Genomic DNA, 17,845 nt, shown 5'->3' on the forward strand with positions numbered 1-17,845 from the left:
GAAGGTATCATTTGGGGGAAAGGATTTTAAACCTAACATTCCTTCTCCTAGTAGCTCCAAATTGTATGATGCAAAGATAATTTACTTACCAAGATCTTTTTCTCCAGTGGGGAGTGTTGGCCTGCAGCAATCCTAGAGTCTTTTGATGCTTTAGCCCAGGCCAATCTGTAAAATAAAAAAGCAAAAATAGATTAGAATGTGGGAGGTGTTAGAACACATCTGCTCACATAGTGTCTAATCTAACTGAATCAAGGAACCCAATGGTTTTGGTGAAGTCCAATGGTATTTCCCCCCCGCAAAGAGAAAACCCATGAATAGGTTATAGCAGGGCCATTTTCCTCAAGGAAACCATCGTATTTCTATGGTAGAGAGTAATAAATGGTCTTTTAAGAAGAGGATTTTCCCTTTATATGAGCTAAAAGCATACTTCTCTTGTGGACTCAACTTGAACCATTCTGAGTCTTGTACTGGGGAATGGGCGAGGGAAGTGACAGACTTCTTGGTGAGGTATTGCTGATGCACATCTATGTCAGACTGGTCAGTCCCCCAGCCTCCTTCATCTTCTGAGATAATTCTAGACTCTAGTTTTATTAGTTCATTCTCTTTCTGTAGTTTCTTGATCCGGGCCCTCTCTGCCTCTATCAGCACATACAGCATCTCTGTGCGCTCAACTTTTGCTCTGAAATTGTTATTTTATTGTCCACACTTCTGCTTGGCTGCCTTACATACACTGCCAATCATTCTTCACACTAATCCATTATGGGACCATTTACAATTGAACCCTTCAGGGTAGGAACTGGCAGGTACTCTGTGTTTACTTATAGGACAGGCTGAGAGCAACACACATGAAGACTATTAACTTTCTATGTGTCATCCCTGGTCTGGTCTGAGTTACTGTGAGGTCGTATTTAAGCTACTGAGGATGCCTAGCAATTCATCTCTGTGCTTTTGTTTACACCCTTTATGATTAAGAGCATGGGTTTTGGAGCCTGATAGGGTTAGACTTGAATCTTAAATCCACCACTTCCCAGGTGTGTATACCAAGGGCAAGTAACTTATCCTCTATGCCAGTTTCCTCATCTGTAAAACAGAGACAAGACACAATTCTGCCTCTTGGGGTTATAAAGATTATAAAGAACAAATACAAGTTAGATGTAAAGAGCTTGGCATAGTGCTTGATATATGGTAAGTTCTCAGTAAATGGCAATTATCTGTCCTCCACAGATTAAGTCCATGACTCTCCAAAAATTCTTTTTGCTCTACTCTGTCTCATAGTAGCTTCTGCCTTCCCCTGAAGACTTTTTTTCTACAAATCATATGAAAATTAATCACGCTTTACATTGTGACACACACACACACACATCACTTTTCACATTTTGCTGCATTATTTTTACAACTATAATTTGGGTGTATTCAAAGAGCAGAAACAAAATTCAGATTTACAAAGATATGATCTCTCTATATTATCAGAGAGAATCTGAAAACTATTCTGAATCACTGACCTCTTAGATGCATTCATATTTGCCTATGCATAACACATTAACATCTAACACAGTATTTAAGATGAGTCTGTGATTCCAAGTCCCCTTAGTATTTAAAAGTGAAGATTTATTATTTATTATACTTATCACATGATGTCTCAGCATCTTTTTCATCCCCATGGCTTTGTATATATCTTTTCGTTAAAGCATTTACCAGTCTTTCTTGAAGCACATGGGCATATTTATTTGATATGCTCATCCTGGACACTTACATTTTGTACATACTAGTGTTCATTACTCATTTGCATTCCTTGAGGTTGGAGAACAATTTTCAACTTTGTAGCCCCAGACTCAGCTCAAAGCCTGGCATAAATGCTCAATAAACATTTACTGATTAGAATGTGAACTTATTGGGGAAGGGGCATGCCTTATAATGCTTGCAGTTCCTTTACTGCATTAGGATATTCAATACATGTTGGATGTTTCACTGTATGTCAAAGCGAAAAGGAAAAGTTGGGGTGCGAGGAGGGCTAATTTCAATTTCCATTTTCAAAGGAGACAGCACAGTGAGATGTAAGCATAGAAACTGCCTACCATCCTGGGCTTAGCAACAGACCTGTCTTTGTAATACAAAGAAATGACACTCAAGTAAGTGAAATTACAGGGCTTACCACTCTCCTGCAGCTCGTTAAGTTTTAACTCCATTCAATATCAGGTATGTCCCCACTATTGGAAAAAAAAGAATCTCCCAGAGACGGCATTTTGTTTCTTTCAGAGAAAAAAACAGTGATAGCTCCAGGAAAAAAAATATATATATATACATATGGAGATTATCAGAACAATCCGGTTGGGTGGAGCTGGGAGGACTGGAAAGAAGCCAGGGAACTCATCTAGGAGTTTCCCTTTTAGTTCAAATTTGTACACAGATTATATGTTACAAATGAACAAAAATACCAAGATTTTCTAAAGATACTACCCTTAAATTTTAGAAAAGATTAGGGAAATGTCGACTGCCCACCTAATGGATGACAATGATTTAGAGTTGGGCAGGAGGCGAAAGAGAATGGGGCGGGAGTGGATTTCTGCAACAATAAGCCAAACTTCACCCAAGTCTTCGTGAAAGCCTTCCACTACCTACTCCCTTGATTAATGCTAGTCTCCCTCGCCTGGCAGGTGCCTAAGAATAGGGGAGCCCCGAAACACCCCTATTCCAAACACTTCCGCTACCTCCAAAATCCTAAATCCCTCCAACGTCCTACTCAATTCCTTTCGTCTCAAGGGACTAAGTATTCCTCCTCCGTCTTCATCCTTACCACTTTCTGCCCCTTAAGATGCCAACTCACATCTTCCAAGCGCCCCTAAACTGCCTCCCAAGAAGAGCACGCGTGCCAGGCTGAGCACTGCAGAGCAGCCCACGCTCCGCCAGCAGGATCCAAGCAATACCAGAACCGTAACTCTCGGAATGCTTAGCTTTCTTTGTTTGTAACCACTGAGCAGCCGCCGAAAGGAGATGCCGGCTCAGGAATGGCGGGAATTGTAGTTCCCTTGTCAGTAAAACAAGTATTCAGGAAGATTAGTACGTTTTGGAGGGAATGACCTCCGGCAAATGATGCGAGACCAAGAAAATAAGTATATCAGAGTTCTGTCCCGGGGATAAAAGCAGCCAGAAGCGCAGTACACGTTAGCATTTTTCTTTTCCGACGTCACAATACAAAGCCGAAGAAACCACAAGTTCCGCTCGCGCGGCTTGCGTTCTCTCAGAAAGGCTTTTGGACTTAGGTTAGCGATTACTTATGACATCTCAGCCAATCGTGAGCCGGGACGCTTTGACGCTCTAGGCCGCCATGCACCGACTGCTCGGCGGCTCTCTGGGAGGCCGACGCTCTAGCCCGCGGGGTTGGTCAGCTCGTCTCCCAGGAAGGGTACCAAGCCGCTGGGCTCCAGAAGAGGGCTGGCAGTGCTGGACGCTTAGGCCCACTCGTCGCAGAAATGGGAGGCGTGCTTTGGAATGTTTATGCCTAGGTCCTGGTTCAGGACAGGAAGGACCCCAGAGTGGTGAGGTTGGTTTTAAAAAACCTTTATTTTGTTAATACGTTGCTCGTCCGCTCCCCAACCCGCGACCACCTTTCCGTTATGGACCTCGCCAAGACCTGCTCCAGCTTCCAGTCGGACCTCGATTTCTGCCCAGACTGCGGCTCTGTTCTGCCCCTGCCCGGGACTCAAGATACGGTCATCTGTGCGCGCTGTGGCTTCTCCATCAACGTGCGGGGTGAGCGACTCTTAGGCAGTGGTCCGGGCGGAGAGTCCGGAATGGAAGTGTCGGAGGTTTGGGGACCTCAAGATCGCTGGGATTAAGGAGGGGGATTCTAGAGCAGGAGACCAGGCACTTATACCTTTGGTCCAGGGCGGAGACCCGAAGGTGACACAAGGAATGCAGAGCCTCCTGGCTTAACCGGGAGCGGGGTTGCGGGTATCTACTCCCACCATTTGTCTCCACAAACGATTCTTACTGCCTGCGCAGACTTCGAAGGGAAGGTTGTGAAGACCTCATTTGTGTTTCACAAACTGGGAACAGCCGTGCGCAAGTCCGTAGAAGAAGGACCAGCGTTTCAGGGGCCCGTGGTAAGTTAATGAGATCAAGGACTGGCTCAGTAAGGGAAATGAAGAAAGAAATGGGGGAGGGGGCAATTGGAGAGATATGGAGAGTTTTGTACCCAAATCCAGGAAAGTAGAGGGGAAATGTCTGTGGGATGTGACAGCCTGATTCCTATGCGAATTAAGGAGATACTGACTAGGCCTTCCCTGTCCCACCAATTGTTTCCCAGGTTGACAGACGCTGCGCTAGATGTGGTCATGAAGGAATGGCATACCAGACCAGACAGATGCGCTCAGCCGATGAAGGGCAGACTGTCTTCTACACCTGTACCAACTGCAAGTGAGTGTCATTTCCCCTCCCTCTGCCCTTTCTCCATCTACTTGCCAGCTAAACAAATCCAATGGCTTACCTTTTACTAAATGAATAATTATCTTCTTTGGTCATATCCCTCATATCTGTACAGTTCAGATAGTAAGAAAATGCATGGTCTTCTTTTTAATATTTTCATTGAGAAATCTTCAAACATACCTTCCATACATGGTGTACAATCAATGGCTCACAATATCATCACATAATTGTATATTCACTACCATGATCATTGTTTAGAACATTTGCATCACTCCAGAAAAAGAAATAAAAGGAAGAAAGAGAAACCTCGTGCATACCATACACCTTACCCCTCCCTCTTATTGACCACTAGTATTTCCATCTACCCAATTTATTTTACCCTTTGTCCCCTCTATTTATTTATTAACTTTTTATCCATATTTTTTTATTCCTCTGCCCATAGCTGGGATAAAAGGAACATCAGACACAAGGTCTTCACAATCACGCAGTCACACTGTAAAAGTTATATCTTTTATACAATCGATTATCTTCAAGAATCAAGGCTATTGGAACTCAGCTCAAATGTTTCAGGTACTTCTCTCCACTCACTCCAACACACCATAAACTAAAAAGGGATATCTATATAATACATAATAACCTCCAGGATAACCTCTTGACTCTGTTTGAAATCCCTCAGCCACTGAAACTTTATTTTGTCTCATTTCTCTCTTCCCCGTTTTGGTTAAGAAGTCTTTCTCAATTCCTTATGCCGGGTCCCAGCTCATCCCAGGATTTCTGTCCTGTGTTGCCAGGGAGATTTACACCCCTGGGAGTCATATCCCCCGTATTGGGTAGGGCAGTGAGTTCACATGCTGAGTTGGCTTAGAGAGAGGCCATATCTGAGCAAAAAAGGTTGTCTGGGGATGACTCTTAGGCATAATTATATGTAGCCTTAGCCTATCATTTGCAGAATAAGTTTCATGAACCCCAAGATCGAGGGCTTGGCTTATTGATTTGGTTGTCCACACTGCTTAGTGAGAATATCAGAAATTCTCCAAAAGGGGGAAGTTGAATATTTCCTCCTTTCTCCCATTCCCCCAGGGGACTTTGCAAATACTTCTTTATTCATTGCCCAGATTACTCTGGGATTTATCAGATCATCACACTAACTTGAACAAACCAACAAAATCTCACCCCCTATTGAAGATTCCATATACTTATAATGTTCAACTAAACTAACCGTACTAATTAAATTAGGAAATGCACTACCTAAAATATAAATTTTGCACCCAATAAACATCTCTCCCTTTAGTCTCACACAGAAGTTGAAGTCTTAAAATATAGATATCATCCTTTAACTGTATTCTGATATACCTTAGTTATATCTGGATCAGCTTCATTCATGTCGCTACTTGATGTCTGATCACTTTTTTAACTTTTTAAACAGTTCCTGTGTGGGGTACTGATGACTTTCATAGCTTCAGAGTTCTGAGTCTTAGATGTCACATAAATACCTGAAGTTTCTGGGAATGACCATGTTATATACAAACAGCTCAGTATCTCAGAATTTAGAATTAACAGTTAGATCCCCTGAATATATGTGACTGCTGTAAGAGCTTACAATCTAAGACCCTTTACAATAGGCCCCAACCTAATCACCCATGTTCTCAACTTTAGTTCACTGAATTTTTATATTATGGTTAGTCCATAAGGTTGAGGCATGATAATATTTGTCTTTTTGTTCCTAAAATTTCATTCAACATAGTCTTTAAGGTTCATTCACCTAGTTGCATGCCTTACATCTTCATTACTTCTTGCAGCTACTTAGTAGTCTGTTGTATGTATATACCACAGTTCCCCCTTCCATTCCTCAGTCGTTGTACCCTTAGACCACCTCCATTAATTATTGCTCAGAAACACTGTAGCCATAAGCACCAGTGTGCAAATATCCATTTCTGTCCCCATACTTAGTTCCTCCAGGTATGTACTGTGTGTTTTACTTTGCCAGCTGCCAGAATGCAATATACCAGAAACAGAATGGCTTTTAAAAGGGGTAATTTTATTGCAAGTTTACAGTTCTAAGGCTGTGAAAATGTCCAAATTCAGACACCAACACTATAAGAGGTTATCTCCACTCAAGAAACTCTACTGAAAGTTCAGGGTTTCTGTCTCATCTGGAAAGTTACTTGGTAAAGTCTGCTAGCTTTTTCTCCCGGCTTTTTGTTTCATGAAGTTCCCCCTGGGGCATTTTCCTTCTTCATCTCCAAAGGTCTCTGGCTGCATGGGCTCTCGTGGCTCTGAAGTTTTTTCCAAAATGGTTCCCTCTTAAAGGGCTCCAGTAAGCAACCCCACCGTGAATGGGTGGAGACACATCTCCATAGAAATCATCTAATCAAAAGTTACCACCCACAATTGGGTCATATCTCCATGGATAATGAAAAAGCTCTCACCCAGCAACACTGAATGATGATTAAAGGACATGGCTTTTCTGGGGGTACACCACAGATTCAGACTGGCACATTCTACCCTTTGGACTTAAAAAGACTTGTTCTTGGGCGGGCATGGTATCTCAGCAGGCAAAGTTCTCGCCTGCCATGCTGGAGACCCAGGTTCAATTTCGTGCCTGCCCATGGAAAAAAAAAAAACCATGTTCTTTCCAAATGCAAAATACATTCATTCCATAACAACATCAGTAAACCTTAAATCATTTCAGTAACAATACAAATGCAAGATAAAGTCAGAAGCAGCACAGAATCTCATCAAAGTTAGTTACAGGCTTGGTCTGTCCTAAGGCAGAATTCTCCTCTGGCTCTGGACCTGTAAAACTCAGAACAAGTTATTTGCTGCCAACATATACAGGAAGGACAGTCATAGGATAAATATCCCCATTTCCATAGAGAAAAATTGGAAGGAACATAGGTGTCACTGGACCCAAGCAGTTTCAAAAACTTGCAGGGCAAAATCCATTAGATTTCAAGTCTGAGAGTCATTTATTGTTGGGGCTTTAGAAAGCCATAGTCCCACTTTTTCTGAGGGCCTATGCAGCAGCCTGCTTCTCTCTGAATGCAATCTTGGGGGACATTGTGGAGACCACCTTTTTGTGGGCTCTACCCTCTCCAAGCATGAGGACTGTACCCGGGTTCTGTGCTGTCTGCAGGGTACACACTCAGCCCCTCCACGTGGTGGCAGCCAAGTGTTCTCCCCAATCCCCAAGGGATGTACTCCATCCTCTCCAAGCTTTGAGGAGGCCCAGCTCTTCCACTGCAAGGAGGTGAAAAATCCACCTTCTGCCTTTGGGGCAAGTTTACCCCCTCCAAGTACTAGGGTGGGTCCGCTCTCCTGGCCTGAGGTCACTTGACTTCAGACCTTAACCTCCATGGTTTTGCCTCTGAAAACATTTTACCTTCATTTTGTCCCTTTTATTTTTAGTCCAGACTGGCAGGGGTTCCATTTATACAGGTCCCACAACTCTCTTGTTGGCTTTCTATGTAGTAAACAAGGACCATGCTCATCAGGCAGAAGGGTTTTCCCCAAATCCTTCCTGAATAACTCTACCTCTAATCCTGGCTTTTTCTGAAATGGCTGACTATTTCTACATTTGATTAAATCCTCACATAGGGCGCTATCCTCTGGGGTCTCTCTTCCTGGAAGCCCAGAGTTTTCCACAGCATCAATTTCTGGTGTCTTTGTACCCAAGAGTTCAGTTCTCACTATATCTCTTTCCTCTTGCACATCACTATAAGCTGCAAGGAGAAACCAGGCCACACTTTGCACATTTAATTTGGAAATCTGCTTAAATATCGAAGTTCATGCCTTTTAAAATTTTTTTTTTCTTCCCAGAACCTGTTTTCTTACAATGTGCCTTCCATTTAAAACCAGCAGTCAGTTTTGACAAATTCTCAGCAACTTTAAAACAGGGTCGCCTTCCTTTCAGTTTATAATAAATAACACGTGCACCATTTCTGTGTAAGTCCTTATCAGAGATAGCTTTAGAGTCCACATTTCTACCCACAATTTCTTCACAGCATTGTAGGCATTCTCTATCAAACTCCTTACAACTCTTCCAAAATCTTCCCCTTATCCATTTAAAAAGCCGTTTCAACATGTTTGGTATTTGCAAACCACAGCACTCAACTCCTAGAACCAAATTCTGTTTTAGTTTGAAAGCTGCCAGAATGTGATATACCAGAAACAGAATGGCTTTTAGAAAAGGGAATTTATTAAGTTGCAAGTTTTATAGTTCATAGTCTGTGAAAATGTCCAAATTAAGGCACCAACAAGAGGTTACTTTCACTCAAGAAAGGCCGATGAAGTTCAGGGTTTCTCTCTCAGCTGGAAGTAGACTCATATTACAAAGTCTGCTAGCTTTCTCTCCCATCTTCTTGTTTTGTGAAGCTCCCCCTGGAAATGTTTTCCTTCACCTCCATAGTTCTCTGGCTGCATGGGCTCTTGTGGCTCTAAAGTATTTTGCAAAATGTTTCCCTCTTAAAGGGCTCCAGTAAACAACCCCACCTTGAATGGGTAGAGACACATCTCCATAGAAACCATCTAATCAGAAGTCACCATCCACAGTTGGGTGGGTCACATCTCTATGGATAATCAAAAAGCTCCCACCCAGCAATATTGAATGAGGATAATAAATTAAAAGAACACGCATTAGCCCCTTGGAGGGTAGTTTGGTGGTTCCACAGGAGGTTAGGGGTGGGTTTGCCATATGATCCTGAAACCCAGTTGCTCGCTGTGCTGGTCAGAATCTGTGGTGTACCCCAGAAAAGCCATGACCTTTAACTTCATTCAGTATTACTGGGCTTTCTGGATGGTTTTAAGAATTGGTCTTTGACGTTCTGTGGTTTCAAGATGTGACTTTTATATATCCTGTTTGGAAATTGCTGGGCTTTCTGCAATTGAGATGGTGGTTGTTTTTTCATCAGCGTTGGAAAATTATCAAGCATTGTCTTCTCGAATATTGCCTTTTCCCCCATGTTTTCAGTTCTCACATTCTGTACCTCTATTTAGTTGTAGATTAGACCATCTCTTCTTTCCTCCATTTCTCTCAACCTGTATTTCATACTTTCCTTCTCTTTTATCTCTGCTGCTTGCTGGATAATTTCTTCAGGTCTTTCTGCCAGGTCACTAATTCTGTCTTGTTTATTTCAATTATTATCACTTTTTTTTTTTTGCTTTTACTCACAGAACTTTATTTCTAAATCAATTTTAAGTACTCAGAGATTAAAGCTCATAAAACAAAAACAAAACATAAGAGAACATAAACGCATATAGTTGTCTGTGTGCTGCTTATTCTAATGGCCAAAAAGGAATTTTAACAAATGCCAAACAAATGATGTCCCTGAACTAGAGACAAGTTAAAGAATTTTTTGTTGTTATCGGTGTTTGCTTTCTTGGAGGAACTCCTTTTCTTTCCCATTTAATGGACCTCTGGTCTTAACTATCAAGGATTCCTTTTCGTAGAAGAAATGACAAGTAAAAAGTACTTAAGTATGGTGTATTATCTAAAATCTCTGACTAGCACCTCAGAAAACCTCAGTAAATATAAGAATGAACTCCTTAACTACAAAATGAGGTACAGTGCAAACTTTTAAAGATTTTTATCTTTTGTTCACTGCTGTAACCTCAGCCTTGGAATATTGCCTGAAAGTGGTTGACTCAATGCTTTATTGAATCATGAACACCTTAAGCTTCACCTCCACTTACTACTCTCCCATCTCCAAACTTATGACCTTGATCCAGTCCTAGTGTTACTAGTTGGTGACTAATTCAAGCTGGGCTAATAGGAGAGCTAACTCATAAGGCTTATGCCAAAATTACTCAGGGATCCTAAAATCTTTATCTGGACTGGGATAAGTTAGTTAAAATGTTTCACAGCCTACCTCTGGAAAAAGCAAATTCATTTTAAAAAGGGGGAGAAAGCAAGAGATCAGCATCCATAATATACTGCATGCCACTCCTTTTGCAGCTATTCCTAGCCAGCACTTGGGAAAAACTTTATTTTCTAGCTTTTTCCACTTTTCCTTGGTCCTCTGCTTTCTTAATGGCTGCTTGGATAGCCTTTTGGTTACCCCGGAACTGGTGAGGTCCAGCAGCATGCAGGTTTTCATCCAGTTTCAGGAGAATGAGGATACCAGTAGGAAGGGTTATGTTGATAATATCTTCATCTGAGATAACTTCCAGATGTTTCAGGAGTGCCCTACTGCTATTTCCATTAGCAGATATCAGAAAGGTTTTGCAACTTAATATTTCAGGAGCAATCTTTTCATTCCAATAGGGAAGGAGTCTCTCCAGAACCTCCTTCAAGCTTTCAGATCGTGGCAGTTGATCCACAGGCACATCACACACTGTATACCTCTGGTCATTGTAGATTTCATAGTAGTAAGGATGAGACTCATCAGTAGGAGGTAGAGTCACATTGTAGCTTCTCCTCCAGAGCCTCACCTGCTCTTCACCATGATTCAAAGCCATTTTCTCTATTGAGTCTAATCAAGGCTCCATAATAACGTCCAATAGATGCCAGGAGCTTTCCACAGGAACCCATTCTTGACCCAGCTCTTCCAGGATTAGCCAGGTTGTATGGATGGATGTGAACACAAAATCAAACTCAAAGTTTAATGCTTTCAGTTGCACCCCACAGTTCTGAGCTTCCTGTATTCCTTCACTGTTAAGCTTCTGATCCACCAGGTTGCAAAAACGATTCTCCTTATTCCAAGCACCCTCTCCATGTGTCTTAACATAATAAGTTTATACTTGGCTATACTAACGGCTGAGCTTCCCTGGCATGTTCAAATGGGCCGTGTTCAATGATAGCAGTACATCTGCAAAGAGGCCAACAGCAGCTTCCTGGGGCGGCGGAGCAGCCAGTGCCTCCTAGGACTCATTGCTGTAGCTGGCGTCAACGCTCTTTTCTAGCCCAAGAGCTATTATTACTTTTTAAAAATAAATCAACTTTTTTTTTAGAGCAGTTTTAGGTTTACAGAAAAGTTGCACAAAAAGTATAAAGTTCCCATATACTCCTCTTTCCCCCCATGCCCTCCTCCCCACACACATATAGTTTCCCTTATTAACAGCCTGAATTAGTGTTACATTTGATACAATTGATGAACAAGTATTGATACATTATTAGTAATTAAAGTCCATAGTTTACATTAGGGTTTACTCTCATAACATATACATAACATATGCAACTCATAATTTCTCATTTTAAGTACAATTCGGTGGCATTAATTGCATTTGCAGTATTTTGTTACCATCACCAATAACCATTACCTCAACTTTTTCATCACTTCATGCATCCATTAAGTCATAATCACCTTTCATGCATCCCTGGTAATTTATAATCTGTTTTTCTCTATGAATTTGTTTTTTCTAGCTATTTCATGTAAGTGATATAAAAGATTTGTCTTTTGTGCTTCCACACAAATTGTTGCTTCCAATTTTTGGCAATTATAAATAAAGCTATAAATATTCATCTGCAGGTTTTTGTGTGGACATAAATTTTCAACTCATTATTAGTTTTTAAACATTTTTAGGAGTTTATTTTTCAGATCTCTTCAATCATTTAATCACTCTCAGTTCCTTAATCATATTTTAAATTTCTCCTTTTATTTTTTAGAAATATATTATATTTAAATATATTAAACATGGCTATTTATATTCGTATCTGACATTTCTGAAATCCACAGTCTTGTGGGTCTGATGTTGCTATTTACTATTTCTGCTACCTCTCTTGTGCTTTTTTCCCTTTGTTTTTGTAATTTTTTATGGTAACCTCAGGATTTTTTCTTTTATTTTCTTTCCTTTTTTTTAAATTTTTGTTAACAAAACCAGTCAACATACAATATGAACATTATTTTATTTCAATCACATAGTTGTATGTTCATCATCATAATCATTTCTTAGAACATATTCTTCAATTCAGAAAAAGAAATAAAAAGAAAACAGAAAAAAAATTCATACATACCATACTCCATACCCCTCCCTTTCATTGATCACTAGCATTTCAATCTACTAAATTTATTTTAACATTTGTTCCCCCTATTATTTATTTATTTTTAATCCATGTGTTTTACTCATCAGTCCATACGTTAGATAAAAGAAGCTTCAGATGCAAGGTTTTCACAATCACACAGTCACATTGTGAAACTATATCATTATACAATCATCTTTAAGAAACATGGCTACTGGAACACAGCTCTGTATTTTCAGGCAGTTCCTTACAGCCTCTCCATTACGCCTTAACTAACAGGTGATATCTATTTAATGAGTAAGAATAACCTCCAGGATAATCTCTCGACTCTGTTTGGAATCTCTCAGCCATTGACATTTTATTTTATCTCATTTCTCTCTTCCCCCTTTCGGTTGAGAAGGTTTTCTCAATCCCTTGGTGCTGAGTCCCAGCCTATTCTAGGATTTCTGTCCCACGTTACCAGGAAGGTTCACACCCCTGGGAGTCATGTCCCACGTAGAGAGGGGGAGGGCAGTGAGTTTGCTAGTCATGTTGGCTGAGAGAGGCCACATTTGAGCAACAAAAGAGGTTCTCTTGGGGGTGATTCTTAGGCCGAATTTTAAGTAGACTTAGCCTATCCTTTGCAGGGTTAAGTCCATATGAACAAACCCCAAGATTGGAGGCTCAGCCTATTGCTTTGGTTGTCCTCACTGCTTGTGAGAATATCAAGAATTCTCCACTTGGGGAATTTGAAATTCCCCCTTTCTCACCATTCCCCCTAGGGGACTCTGCAACTACTTCCCTATTCACTGTTCAAATCGCTCTGGGATTTATCTGGGCATAACTCTGGACAAACCTACAAAATTTCATGTCCTACACAAGGTTCCAAGTACTATGGTGTTTGATTAAGCTGTCCACATAAGTTATATTAGGAAATGCACTAGTCGAAATATAAATTTTGTACCAAATAAACATTTTTTGCCTATCTCACACATACGTTAAAGTTTTAAAATATTAATTACCATCTACTTTCAACACCCTGCATTATTGGCATTCCTTTGTTCTTCCTCATGCAGAAACATTTTTAAATTTGCACATTTAGTCACTATCATTATACACTCTTGGCATTCCTAGATTATGCCATCTCAGTCTTTACTGCCTATCTTTCCTTCTGATTTCATTTGTGCCCCCAGGCCTCCTCCCTCTATCATTGTCACATTCAGCTTCATTCAGTGTTCTAACATTATTGTATTACAGTTAGGTAGTATTGTGCTATCCATTTCTGAATTTTTAAAATCAGTCCTGTCGCACGATTTGTATCCCTTCAGCTCCAATTACCTAATATCTACCCTATTTCTATCTCATGATCGTCTCTGTTATCAAGTGAAATTCTCCAAGTTCATTCGCTAATGTCAGTTCATGTCACTGAGACTGTACAGTACTTGTCCTTTTGTTTCTGGCCAGTCTTACTCAGCATAATGTCTTTAAGGACCATCCATGTTGTTACATGCTTCATGACTGTATTCTGTCTTACAGCTGCATAATATTCCATTCTATGTATATACCACAGCTTGCTTAGCCACTCATCTGTTGATGGACATTTTGGCTGTTTCTATCTCTTTGCAATTGTAAATAATGCTGCTATCAACATTGGTGTGCAAATGTCCGTTTGTGTTCTTGCCTTCATATTCTCTGAGTAGATACCTAGCAATGGTATTGCCAGATCATATACTTAGCTTCCTGAGGAACTACCACACTATCTTCCACAGCGGTTGTACCATTTGACATTCCCACTAACAGTGGTTAAGTGTGCCTCTTTCTCCACATCCTCTCCAACACATGTCATTTTCTTTTTATTGATAATGGCCATTCTGGTGGAGGTGAGATGATATCTCATTGTGGTTTTGATTTGCATTTCCCTAATGGCCAGGGAAGTTGAGCATCTTTTCATGTGCCTTTTGGCCATTTGTATTTCCTCTTCTGGGAGTTGTCTGTTCAAGTCTTTTTCCCATTTTGTAAATGGGTTGTCTGTCTTTTTCTTGTTGAGTTAAACAACCTCTTTATATATTCTGGATACTAGACCTTTATCCGATATATCATTTGCAAATTGTTTCCCATTGTGTAGGCTGTCTTTTTACTTTCTTGACGAAGATCTTTGATGCACAAAAGTGTTTAATTTTGAGGAGTCCCCATTTCTTTCTTTCTTTTTCTTCCTTCCTTCCTTCCTTCCTTCCTTCCTTCCTTCCCTCCCTCCCTCCTTCCCTCCCTCCCTTTCTTTCTTCAGTTCTCATACTTTGGGTGTAACATCTAGGAAACCGCCTCCTATTATAAGATTGATAAGATATTTCCCCAAATAAACATATTTTGCTTTAGTCTCACACATAAGTTAAAATTTTAAAATATTAATTACCGTCTATTTTCAACACCCTGCATTATTGACATTCCTTTGCTCTTCCTCATGCAAAACGGTTTTAAATTTGTACATTTAGTCACTATCATTATACACTCTAGGCATTTCTGGATTATACCATCTTAGTCTTTATTGTCTGTCTTTCCTTGTGATTTTATTTGTGCCCCCAGGGCCCCTCCCTCTATCATTCTCACATTCAGCTTCATTCAGTGTTCTGACATTATTGTGTTACACTTAGGTAGTGTGCTATTCATTTCTGAATTTTTATAATCAGTCCCATTGCACAATCTGTATCCCTTCAGTTCCAATTACCTAATATCTACCCTATTTCTATCTCCTGATGACCTCTGTTCTTAACTAAAATTATCCAAGTTCATTCATTAATGTTAGTTCATATCATTGAGACCATACAGTATTTGTCCTTTTGTTTCTGGCAAATCTAACTCAGCATAATGTTCTTAAGCTCCATCCATGTTGTTACATACTTCATAACTTTATTCTATCTTACAGCTCCATAATATTCCATCGTATCTATATACCACAGCTTGTTTAGCCACTCGTCTGTGATGGACATTTGGGCTGTTTCCATCTCTTGGCAATTGTAAATAATGCTGCTATAATGTACAAATGTCCATTTGTGTCTTTGCCCTCATATCCTCTGAGTAGATACCTCACAATGGTATTGCCAGATCATATGGCAATTCTATACTTAGCTTTCTAAGGAACCGCCACACTGCCTTCCACAGCAGTTGTAACATTTGACATTCCCACCAAAAGTATATAAGTGTGCCTCTTTCTCCACATCCTCTTCAGCACTTGTTATTTACTGTTTTATTGATAATGGCCCTAGCAGTTGTTCTGTACTGTTCCTGGCTATTTATTAGCTGTTAGGAGGAACTAAATCACACACCTCGCTAAGCTGCCATCTTGGCCTGAGGTCAGGATTTTTGAAACTTTATGCAAATGAGAATTATTTGAGGCCTGTGGTGAATACTGAATTCTCAGCATTTGTACTTGCTCTATTCAGGTGCCTTGAGCACTGCAGAGCTGGAATCACTTTAAATAAATTCTGGGCTCAGGTTTTTTCGACCACACAGGTAGTATTCATTTAAGCTGCAAAACCATTTAAGGCAGCCACTTTATGGTTAGAAATTCTCAGGGAATACATTTCTCTTCCTCTACTTACATGAAAACTATTAGATTCCCCTTCTGCAAAGTTGAATTATTTTTTTCTTCTTCACTTTTACACAGAGGGGGGTAGGCCCTCTGGGGGTGGGGGTGGAGGTCCCAAATTTATGCAAAGGATCTCTTATCAGGCATTGTAGGTTTTAGCTTTAGTTTTTTACATTCCACATGTCTCTCAAAACAGTAGCAGGTAGCAGGGGACTTCAAGTTTAACTTACCTTTCTCCATTCCTAGTTTTACATCATTTCTGACCAAGGCAAAGATTGCCTTTACTTTCTTGCTATCTCATCAATGAGATCCTGTTATGATTAGTGCTTTTTGCATTGTAGAATAAATCTTTGTAAACTTCAAGGTTATAATTCATTGTATCTGTGTGTGTGTATGGGCATAAATATTTTTTTAATCCCAGCATTTTTAGTTGTCTTCACATTGGAGGGTTGTTTAGGAGATCTAGTTCTCCACAGTGGCATAAATACAAGCCTTCTTTGATTCTTTTTGAGTATCATATCTTACACTGCCAGAAACTCTTCTTTTGTTTAATATAACAAATATTTTCTTTCTCCACAGGTTCCAGGAGAAGGAAGACTCTTGATTTTTTTTCTGAGCTACTGATCAGTGCCTCCCTGTTTTCCTTAGAAGGTGAAGAATACTGGGTCTTTAGATCCCTTGTCCAGCCTCTCTGATTGTAATGTCTTGCTTCCAGAGAGGCTATTAGATCCTCTCGTGAAGATTGCCATTGTCCTCAGAACATTCCTATCCCTAGTTGAGTTTCCTTATTAAAGTTGTATCTCTCTCTAAGAGTATGTTATTTACAATCTGCTTTGTTCCAACAGGAATTTAAGTGAGCTAACAGATAATATTTGTCCTTTCAGCAAATATATCAACTGCAAAAGATAATATAAATCAGTAGTATACGAGAAAGAAAAAGGGGAAGAAAAAGTTGGAATCAGAAATGATGCTAAATATAAAAAAAGCAATAGTTAGAGTCCTCACTTTCCAAATCTATTTGATTACTGAGTTTAGGAAAGCAAAACATGGGTGTTGGATTGTGAGAATTCAACTGAAATTTTAATCAAATCTATTTGGTAAATTAGTTTGGACAACAAAAAATTCTGATACCAAGGGATACCAGCATATACTTAACTACATGTGAACAAGAAATTACTTAAGCGGTAATTGTGTTTTTTTAATTGCTCTTGAGATAAATGTAATGCATATATTCTTTGGAATAGATTTCACACTTAAAAAGGTAAAAAGAAAAAAAGTACAAAGCAAGGGGAATACCACTCTACAGAGATACCCAAATTATATATGTACATGTGGATATATGTATATATATAAAATGGGTCATACTATATGCTGACCTGTATGTTCCTTTTTCAGTTTGAACCAAAAATTTACAAGGGAAACAGATCAGGAACAATAAGTACATTCAAATTTTAGTCTGAATCATCATTCCCGCTTTTCCTTTGCTTAAATGGTGACCCAGGGGTAAGATTAATAACTGATTATTTTGTAGCTGTGTGGCCATTATATATTCAGAACTCTAAAACATAAACCATCCTGTTTGATCCCTACAGCAACTTGGAGAGATGAGAAAGACTTTCTTGGAGAGCAGTCTTTCTCAAACTGTACACTTGAACTGTTCTGGCAGGTGACTTCCCTGACCCACTCCCACAATCTGAAATAAATCTGTGCATGTTTCATCCTACTTTTTAAGCCTCTCCCTGTCTCATAACACTTACTGAATAAAGTTCAAGTTTCTCAGCAAAGCAGACCCTTCCACATAATTACTACCTATTTTGTCAAGCCGCGTACACCTGCAAGTACAAAACCGTTTGCATTTCCTTCAGTGCACACATTTCTGGTTTTGTAAGCTTCTCTCTCTT

General features: G+C 39.9%; 2 protein-coding genes and 1 pseudogene across 17 annotated transcripts in view; 1 reads left to right on the top strand and 2 right to left on the bottom strand.

Moving 5' to 3' along the window:
- ZFP57 (ZFP57 zinc finger protein) overlaps positions 1 to 17,845 on the bottom strand; it is a 59,729-nt gene that overhangs the window by 40,643 nt on the left and 1,241 nt on the right. For 2 of the 16 annotated variants that reach the window (XR_013175976.1, XR_013175975.1), the window contains exons 1-2: positions 2,825 to 3,284; positions 90 to 165 (exon numbers count right to left, since the gene is read on the bottom strand). The gene's annotated coding sequence lies outside the window, so the exon portion shown is untranslated. Of the gene's footprint in view, positions 1 to 89; positions 166 to 427; positions 1,106 to 1,753; positions 2,114 to 2,152; positions 2,250 to 2,794; positions 3,319 to 17,845 lie in introns of those variants that run through there. The other 14 variants (XR_013175973.1, XM_077161174.1, XR_013175977.1 and 11 more) reach the window with 13 other exon arrangements.
- POLR1H (RNA polymerase I subunit H) lies at positions 3,284 to 17,667 on the top strand. Its single transcript, XM_077161186.1, has 4 exons — positions 3,284 to 3,750; positions 4,003 to 4,103; positions 4,307 to 4,416; positions 16,524 to 17,667. Exons 1-4 carry the CDS (start codon positions 3,615 to 3,617, stop codon positions 16,546 to 16,548), a joined length of 372 nt encoding a protein of 123 aa, XP_077017301.1. The 5' UTR covers positions 3,284 to 3,614; the 3' UTR covers positions 16,549 to 17,667.
- On the bottom strand, positions 4,816 to 16,126 carry LOC143682184 (bisphosphoglycerate mutase pseudogene; annotated as a pseudogene).

The sequence above is a fragment of the Tamandua tetradactyla genome, chromosome 5, assembly GCF_023851605.1.
Source record: "Tamandua tetradactyla isolate mTamTet1 chromosome 5, mTamTet1.pri, whole genome shotgun sequence".
Lineage (NCBI taxonomy): Eukaryota > Metazoa > Chordata > Mammalia > Pilosa > Myrmecophagidae > Tamandua > Tamandua tetradactyla.